At 42.9% G+C, this 10,000-nt stretch overlaps 1 protein-coding gene across 3 annotated transcripts in view; it reads right to left on the bottom strand.

The window, feature by feature from the left end:
* Nucleotides 1-10,000, bottom strand: part of ccnj (cyclin J) — a 69,016-nt gene that overhangs the window by 35,566 nt on the left and 23,450 nt on the right. For all 3 annotated transcript variants that reach the window (XM_054734951.2, XM_054734948.2, XM_054734949.2), the window contains one exon: nt 5,807-6,106. In XM_054734951.2, the coding sequence (XP_054590926.2) occupies nt 5,807-6,106 (300 nt within the window). The remainder of the gene's footprint in view (nt 1-5,806; nt 6,107-10,000) is intronic.

Raw genomic sequence — 10,000 nt, 5'->3', positions numbered from 1 at the left:
TTTTTATGTGCCTACCATGAATTATCTAGAAGCTATGATGAGAACATTTTAGCTGTCTGAAGCCGATCGGAGGAGAAAATCTCTGTTCCTTTAACATGGGTTTCACTAGCTACGTTTACATGCGCATATTTAATCGGATTGAATGCCCATTCAGATCGAAAATTCTGCATGTAAACATGTCAATCGGAGTATTCTGATCCGATTCGGCCCGATCGGATTGAAATTTCAATCCCATTGAGAGGTGGTTTATTCCGTTCTTCATTCCGATTGACGTGCATGTACACAGCCATTCGGATTGTTGGGGTAAAATAATGCCCACTGCGCATATGTGCAACAGCGAGCGGGCCTCTCTGCTGTCATTTGGACTGCCTGACTTAAAAAATGACGGCGTAATTAACGAGCAGCGGCTTTTAAATCCGACGAAAAGCCGTCCCCGTTTCAGTAATATTTCATTCAGAACTTGCATTTTGTGGACATAAAATAAAAATCTGATTATTGCACAAATCAATCGACAAACATGTTCAAATCTGTACTGGAATTACGCAGGTTTATTAAGGGGGTTGCAGCGCACGGATCCCCGTTTCTGTCAGCTTTGAACGCAGCAGCTTCTGCAGCAGGTGATGGAGACGCGCTTGTAAAGAAGACAGGATAATATAGGTTTTACAGACCTGATGGAGGCTGATGTTGGGTAGGAAAACGTCCTCGGTTAAATACTATGGACGATAGTAAAGTCCGTGTTAAAAGCACGTAAACACAGATGACCTGAGATGCGGTTCGTTAATGATGAACACAGGCTTCTAAAACTTTCTGAACATCTTCTGTTACTTTGTTTGAACAGATTTTTCTCAACAGTTTCAGCTGATTGTCACGTTATTAATAATAAGCCACAACAGAGCTCAGTAATAAAACACGAGTCTAACCCCCCCACAACCCACCCCCCACCCCCGCTCTGTGCCACAGCGCTACAGCACAGCTGTCACTTCAGACCCGCGGACAAGCTGATCAAGAGGCAGAGACATAACCCTCCCTTATTTTAATCAACAATAAAATGCAGCAAAGCATATATCTGCAGTTATTCACTGAAGAAAACGTAATTTCTATGAGCTAAATAAAAATATTAAATTGAATAAATGGATCAGGAAAGCAGGAAGAATAGTTATTTCTGTTTTTACTTTTTTCATTTCGTTTCATGGCGTTTGTTTACAATTTTTCTTTTGGGAAAGGCAACTCTGCGCATGCTCAACCTATTTTATCGGATTAAATGCTTGGTGCGTATGTATGCACGGCATGATCTGATCATTTCAGTTCGTGTCCATGTGAACAGAGATTCGGAAATTCCGATCAAAAAGGATTTCAATCGGATTGAGGAAATTTGGCACATGTAAACGCAGCTACTGAGACAGAATCAGGGTCTCTCCTCATTCTGAGGCTTGTAGAGAAAGAACCGTAACACTTACAGATAAAATGAAACCCATTCTGAAAAGCTGACAAAAATTCCTGCCTTTTGAGATACAATTTCTTTCAGTACTCCAAACGGTCTGTGTGTTGGAAAGAGTTGTTTCCAGAAAACGTGAAGGTCAAAAGTTAGAGTGCGGAATTTTCAGTTAAGAGTGGTGAGAGACTTTTTTTTATTTAAATATTCTCAAACAAATGAAACGTACGACCACAATGTTTGGAGTACATTCATGATTTATAGCTCAAAACGAAGGTATATCCGTTAGCTGCAAGCCAGCATGTGTCTCATTTCAATCGGACTTACGGTTTTCTCAGGACATTGCCAGAAATGGAGCAAAGGAGGGTCAGTGCTCCCATCTCTGCCCAATATAATTTGAGATATTTTCTGAAAATCTCAAGCCGTACCTCAACTTCTACCTGTGATTTTAGAAAAACTAATAGATATGTAAAAGATTTTATTAACCAGTTATAGCTGAAAGTCTTGTGAGTTTGTTGAATCTTGAATTAACTCTCTAGGTTAAAGTTAACCTATAAGAGTAAGAGTTCAAAAAAGTGATAGGATTTAGCTGAAAATTGAGCAATCCCATTCATTTCAATGGGACCAAAACTCGCAGAAAAAGCTGAATATCTCAAAAAGTATAAAATATTTTAATACCAAAAGTCATTGCCGGCATAAGCTGAACGAGCTGAACGTTTTGATACCAAAATTGTGTAAATAGTTGAAGAATTGTGGAAGTAGTTAAATGCCAAAAAACGTACGGAAGCTGAATAATAAACCGACTAACTATAAAGGGAAACAGGATCACTATAGTTTGAATGCTTTACAGCATTCAAACAATAAAGAGAAACAGGATCAAACAATAAACTATAATAAAGAGAAACAGGACCACTATACAGCATTCAAACAATAAACTAATAACTAACTAGCTAACTATAAAGAGAAACAGGATCACTATAGTTTGAATGCTTTACAGCATTCAAACAATAAACAACCAGGGCGCAGCAGCGCGCCACAGTCTTCACCAGAGGTGTTTCAAACCCTCCCAGCGGGCGGGGAAAGCTCATTCCTGGGTCGGAGCCGGCCCGCAGCACCCAGCCACAGGCACGCAGGTGATGGCGGGGCAGAGGAGCTGAAACCTGGACCGGAGCCAGCCCGCAACAGCGCGGTATGCATAATTTGGTATATAATTCACTTTGGTGTGTAAAGCCTGATTTATGCTTCTTCGTCTGCGTCAGTGCGGAGACACGCAACGCCATTATCCGTCCTTGCGTAGGGCTCCGGCAGGCACGCAAGTACGTACGGAGTCGAGCCCACTTTTTTAAACATCCGTCGAACGAGACAGATTACGCAAGCTTGTGATTGGTCACGACCAGGTCAGGACGCCGCTGTTGTTTACAGCGCCACCATTGCAAAGAGAGCTGAGGATAACTAGCGGCAGACACGGAGAAGCTTGAAGAATACCTTGTGAAAAAACTAAAAATATGAAAGTTTAATTCTCCCGTGACTGGAGGAGTGAAAAGATGCGCAGCAAGCGTTTTATTTGTGGACGGAAATGACAGGAAACGTGGGTTTAGAGGTGGGGAGCGCATGAAGAGGTGAGAGAATGAGAGACAAATATGTCCGTGTTAAAAGTCTCTTATATACACAAAAAACACAATATAAACACACTATCTTGGACCGATACATGACAGGATACCACAGAACAGCGCTACGCCCTCTGTTGTCCTGCTGGGGAATTGCTTTGCAACACTCTCCAGGAGACGGAGAAGTATGAAAGCAAAACGCTTCCGTCGATCCGTGCGTGTCTGTCCCTTGCGGAGCTGACGGAGAAGCATAAACCAGGCTTTAGTCGCAGGACCAGCCAGACTACGAAAAAAAGTGCGACTTATAGTCCGGAAAATATAGTATGTAGATTCTGTCAATACAAGTGACCTAATGGCTTATTTACTCCCTGCATCTTTGCAGATGTGCAGCGGCGTGTTTTCATTGCTTTAATGCTGGCAGTGGGGAGGAACAACAGCATATATGACAACAAATAGCGATATCAAACGTGATCTCCTTCTTTTGGGTTTAATGGCGGATGTCATAAACTCGAGGGATTTCGTCATCTCGCCAGTCGATCGACGAGTCCAGCGGAGAAGCCGCATCGTGGCTGAGAATCTCCTGGTGTGCAATGGAGTGCAGTGATTGTCACGCGTAAACCTTTCCGCTGCCATTCTGTGCCACTGATGCTTCCAGTGTTCAGTAGGGGTCAGTCAGAGAAGCGGGAGATGAAAACGACAAGATTAGGAGTCTCACTCATTAATATTCATGGTATGAGTGGCTAACAGTAACACCTCTTCCACTGCCTTTGTTCTTTTTTGGGTAAAAGTGCAAAAATGTTCCTTTCTGTGGCTAATGCAGGAACAGAGGGGGAGAACATTTTCATGTTGACATGTGACTAATCGTATTTCAGAAAGAAGTACTGCACAGTTTCTATGGGAACTAAACCTTTAATGTGTGGAGAAAGTTTTAAAAATGTGAAAAAGGCTATAAAGCTGCCAAGAGAGGAAAATCCAAAGTCTAAGCGTTTGTTCATCAACGCAAATCTACTGCAGTAGAGTCCTAAACTCGAATCAAATGAACAGAAATGACCTGTTAATGGAGTAAAAGTTATTAATTTTGATGCTTAAGATGATAGATCACAGAAATAGCGTTAAGTGTAGGTATGTTTTCTAAGATATGGGAAAAGCTTTTATAAAAAGATTTGACAGTTTTGAGGTAAAACATGAATTGCTGACAGAAAGTCAGTATGGGTTCAGGAAAAATAGATCAACTACATTGGCATTAATAGATTTAATGGAAGAGATAACAGAATATATGGATAAGAAGAGGTATGCACTTGGGAGTTTTCCTAGATTTAAGGAAGGCCTTTGATACGGTTAACCATGACATTTTAATAAAAAAAAATTGCAAAGGTATGGGTTTAGAGGAGTGGTTTTTACTGGTTAAAAAGCTACTTAAAGAGAAGACAAGAATATGTACAAATAAGTGAATTTAAATCTAATTTGATGGATACTGAGTGTGGAGTACCTCAAGGTTCAGTACTGGGTCCAAAAATGTTTATCATGTATATACATGACATCTGCTGCTTATCAAAGATTCTAAAGTTTGTAATATTTGCAGATGATACAAATATTATTTGTTCAGGTGTAGAATTGACAGCGGTTGTGGAAATGATCACACAGGAATTAACATTAAAGAAGTGGTTTGACATAAATAAATTATCACTGAATCTAGATAAAACAACATTTATGTTATTTGGAAATCAAAAGAAACATCTCAGTGTAGAAACATGTGTTGACAATGTATATTTAGAAAGAGTAAATGATATAAAATTTCTTGGTGTGATCATTGACCACAAGGTCTGTTGGAAACCACATATTGCTTATGTTCTGGGAGATTGGCAAGAGGCATAGCTGTTCTGGTGAAGGCTAAGCAAATCTTTGATCAGAGAGCACTGAACATATTGTACTGTGCTTTATTATTGCCATATATGAGCTACGGTGTAGAAGTCTGGGGAAACTCATACAAAGGTAATATCCGACCAATAACTATAACGCAGAAAAAGGCCACGAGACTAATAAATAATGCAGGGTACAGGGACCATACAAATGCATATTTTATCAAAATGCAAGCTATCAAATTTCAAGACTTGGTACAGTTCAAAACCGCACAAATAACATAAAGTAAGAAATAAAATGCTACCAAAAGAAATTAATAAATGTTTAAAGACAGAGAAGGTGGGTACATCCTAAGAGGGAAATGGAATTTCAAATACAAAGTACCAAAACTACTTTAAAAAGAATGTTTATTACAACAGCAGGAGTAAAATTATGGAACCGCCTAACCAAAGAAAAGAAATTAATAACTTAAACCAGTTTAAAAGTAAATATAAAAAACACATTTCAAATAGATCTAAAAACGAAGAAATTGGGGTTAAACCAGGTCAGTAATACTGAGGTTGATAGGGTTGGTTTGTTACGCATTTCGTGAATTTGAAATGTACATATGTATGCTGTGAAAGTAAATATGTGGCAGGGTTTGTTTATGGTTCATTTTGTTTATGGTTTATTTGATGTATTGGTATGTTTGGTTCATTGTTTGATGTTTGTTTTATATTTTGTCTGAGTAAGTTAAGACTAAAAGTGCAAGAATGAGTTAAAACTAAGGGGGTGGGGCTAAATAAGTGTTTACTTCTGCCTACTCCTTTTCAAACAAATTGCTGGAAGGATAAGTTGTAAGGACTGTGAATATGTTTGAAATAAAAAAGAACTGAACAGAACTGAACTGAATGATGATTCTACCTACCTTGTAAGGAAACCTCCAGGAAGTAGTCAGCATACTTGACCATGTACAGTTTAGTCTTCTCCAGGCTGCTCATAGGCCAGCCATCATGGAGGTCTCCATCTTGGACACCAACAGACATGTAGTACTCGATAAAATGAGCAGCTGTAGGGAGGTACAGATTCCAGTCGAAGGTTTTCAGCAGCAGCAGCTCCATGTGGAGTAAACCCTGCTTGGTCAGCACCAGGTTGATGGAACTCATGCAGCCCAAGTTGTTCAAGGTCTCCAACTTTGGTACCCGGTCCTCCTTTTCCTCAAATTTACCTGGAGAGTGGAAACATGTAGATCACATGCATAATAGTAGAGAGTTAAGGTAAGGTAAACCACCCTAACCCTAACCAGGGAGGAACAAGGAGGAACAAACTTGTAGTTACTCAATCACTCGTCAAGAGAAACAAGCTTGATATCTGTTCCAAACAGTTTCAATTCATAGGTATTATGTAGCTACAATAAGAAAATAGTTCAACATAGAAACAATTCAAATGGCCTGTACCCATACAACATTTCTATATTATGTATAGACGGGCAGGTCCAGCTCACATAAAACTACATTAAGAGGATTTGTTTAAAAGTACTCCTAATGGGGGAAGAAACGAGAACCTAAAGCAATTGCTCTTAAATTTAACTGCTGTAAAACACTTTCCAGGAAGGTAAGGGCTCAAAGTCTTGGAAAAGCACAGGTTCTGGGTCACTAGAGACTGATCTACCCAGTCTGAGGGTAGTATCCACATAAATGTCTTGCAAGGCTGGTACATCTTTACTTCATTAATCAGCCTTTTCCCCTCGTGGTTCAGGCTCCAAACCAGGCAGCCATCCCATATCTGACCAGGCTCAGTAAAACCACATTGAAGAATGAGGTCAAAACCTGTTTACAGACTCTGAACGGTCTTAACTAGGGCAGCTCAGTGGCTAACAGCCATTCGAGGCTGTTTGCTCAGCAGTTTGCTCTAGTGTGCGGCAGGCTTTAAACAGTTAGTAACATCCATTACATATTTGGGAATCTAATTGGATTTGCTTCCCATTGATTACCAGTGGGATGTGCTCAACCAACTCTCTTGGGTCAAAACTAATCTATGTATCTGGACTTGTGACCTATTTGACAGCATACAGGGAGTGCAGAATTATTAGGCAAATGAGTTTTGTCCACATCATCCTCTTCATGCATGTTGTCTTACTCCAAGCTGTATAGAATAGAATAGAATGCCTTTATTGTCACTATACATATGTAAAGTGAGATACAGAGCATCTCCTACTCTGTGTGAAAAAACATACGGGGGGGGGGGGGGGGGGTTTACAGTTCTGCAGCGCTATGTACATATGGACAGTAATAGTGTTATATACAATTATTGCACAGTATTGGTACAGTTCTGCAGTGCTATATACATATGGACAGTAATAGTGTTATGTATATACAATTACTGCACATAGAATTGGTATAAATAGATAGTGGTGGTCAACAGAGGAAGTGGGGGCTGTGTTATCGGTGCATGTGTGAGTTCAGGGTGGTTATTGCTTTGGGGAGGAAACTGTTTTTGAGTCTGTGGGTTTTTGTATTAATGCACCTGTAGCGCTTCCCCGAGGGAAGCAGTCTGAACATGTTGAAGCCAGGGTGGGAGCTATCCTTGATGATGTTTGCTGCCCTACTGAGGCAGCGGGATGAATAAATGTCCATCAGGGAGGGGAGAGGACAGCCGATGATCTTCTGTGCTGTCTTTACCACACTCTGAAGCCTCACTCTATCCGCCTTGGTGCAGCTGCTGTACCATACCGTGATGCAGTAGGTTAGCAGGCGGTAGAAGGTCAGCAGCAGGTCAGAGTTCAGCTTGTACTTCCCGAGGACTCTCAGGAAGTGCAGCCGCTGTTGGGCCTTCTTGATGACCGCTGAGATGTTTTCCTCCCAGGAGATGTCAGCAGAGATGAGGACACCAAGGAACTGGAAAGTGTGGACCCTCTCCACACACTCCCCGTTGATGTAGAGGGGGGCCAAGTCACTGCTGTGTCTCCTGAAGTCGACAATAAGCTCTTTGGTTTTCTTGGTGTTCAGAGACAGGTTGTTTTCTGAACACCATGCTGCCAACTTCAGGACTTCCTCTCTGTACTCTGCCTCGTCTCCTTTGAAATGAGTCCGACTACCATGGTTTCATCAGCAAACTTGATGATGAGTGTTATTGTGGGTCGGACTGCAGTCGTGGGTGTACAGAGAATACAGGAGGGGGCTCAGCACACAGCCCTGTGGGGAGCCGGTGCTCAGTGTGCGAGTGGAGGAGAGATGAGGGCCGAGTCTCACTGTCTGGGGCCAGTTTGTGAGGAAATCCTTTATCCAGGCACGTGTGAGAGGAGGGAGGCCAAGAGTGACCAGTTTGTTGATGAGGATGTCTGGGATGATTGTATTAAAGGCTGAGCTGTAGTCCACAAAGAGCATTCGGACGTAGCTCTGCCGCTGCTCTAGATGACTCAGCACAGCGTGGAGGGCTGTGGCGATGGCGTCTTCTGTGGATCTGTTTGCACTGTATGCAAACTGGTGGGGGTCGAATTCTGGGGGGAGGTGATCCTTAATCTGCTGAAGGACTAGTCTCTCAAAGCATTTCATGATTACCGGTGTGAGGGCCACAGGGCGGTAATCATTTAAGCTGGAGATGGGAGACTTCTTCGGTACTGGGATGATTGTGGCTGATTTTAGACAGAACGGGATGGCTGCCTGATTGAGTGAGAGGTTGAAGAGTCTGGTGAAGATGAGGGTGAGCTGGTGTGCGCATGCTCTTAGTACTTTGCCAGGTACTCCGTCTGGACCAGCCACCTTCCTGGGGTCTGACATCGTGCTCCGTTACAGTGAGTGGAGCGGTGTGAGAACCAGGTGAGGATGAGGATGGGAGCAGGGCTGAAACAGATGAGTGTTGCTGTTGTGGTGTTTCAAAGCGGGCAAAGAAGCTGTTTATTTCCTCTGCCAGCTGCACACTCAGGTTTTCTGTTTTCGCAGTGCTGCCTCTCTGGTTGATGATGTCTCGCATTCCCTGCCGCACCTCTCGTGTGTTGTTGCTGGACAGGTGGGACTCGATATTCCTTTTGTGGTCTGACTTGGCTTTTTTAATCCCCCTTTTCAGGTCAGCTCGAGCAGCCCTATACAGAGCTCTGTCACCTGACCTGAAGGCGGCATCACGGGCTTTGAGGAGTGAGCGGACCTCGCTGGTCATCCAAGGTTTTTGATTCAGAAAAACCCAAATACTTTTGTCCACTGTCACATTTGCAGTACAGAACTTGATGTAGTCCAGTACTGATCCTGTGAAAGTTTCTAGGTCCTGGTGTTCAAATATGTCCCAGTCTGTCTCTGTGAAGCAGTCTTGTAATTTGTGGAGAGCATTTTCCGGCCAGGTTGTAATAGTCCTTGTGGTGGGCCTGGCACTGCGCCTGAGGGGGGTGTAGGCTGGGGAGAGCAGGAGAGAGAGATGGTCGGACCGACCGAGGTGGGGGAGGGGTATGGCTCTATATGCATGCTTGATGTTGGGAGTACACATTATCTAGAGTGTTTTCTCCTCTGGTGAGACATTTGACATGCTGATAGAACTTTGAGAGTACAGTCTTTGTGTTGGCCTTGTTAAAATCACCTGCACCTGGGTTCTCTCTCTCTCTCTCTCTCTCTCTCTCTCTCTCTCTCTCTCTCTCTCTCTCTCTCTCTCTCTCTCTCTCTCTCTCTCTCTCTCTCTCTCTCTCTCTCTCTCTCTCTCTCTCTCTCTCTCTCTCTCTCTCTCTCTCTCTCTCTCTCTCTCTCTCTCTCTCTCTCTCTCTCTCTCTCTCTCTCTCTCTCTCTCTCTCTCTCTCTCTCTCTCTCTCTCTCTCTCTCTCTCTCTCTCTCTCTCTCTCTCTCTCTCTCTCTCTCTCTCTCTCTCTCTCTCTCTCTCTCTCTCTCTCTCTCTCTCTCTCTCTCTCTCTCTCTCTCTCTCTCTCTCTCTCTCTCTCTCTCTCTCTCTCTCTCTCTCTCTTTGTCCACACACTTGCGCGCGCCCCCACACACACACACACTCACTCACTAGTGTTGCTATAGTTACATTGTGATTTCACACACACTAGTGTTGCTATAGTTACATTGTGATTTCTTAGTACCGTACTGACCTGAATATAGGACCACCCTGATTATAAGATGCCCCCCTTTTCCAAGACCAA

Source organism: Nothobranchius furzeri, chromosome 12, assembly GCF_043380555.1.
Source record: "Nothobranchius furzeri strain GRZ-AD chromosome 12, NfurGRZ-RIMD1, whole genome shotgun sequence".
Taxonomy (NCBI): Eukaryota; Metazoa; Chordata; class Actinopteri; order Cyprinodontiformes; family Nothobranchiidae; genus Nothobranchius; species Nothobranchius furzeri.
This window is presented reverse-complemented; position numbering and strand designations above follow the sequence as displayed.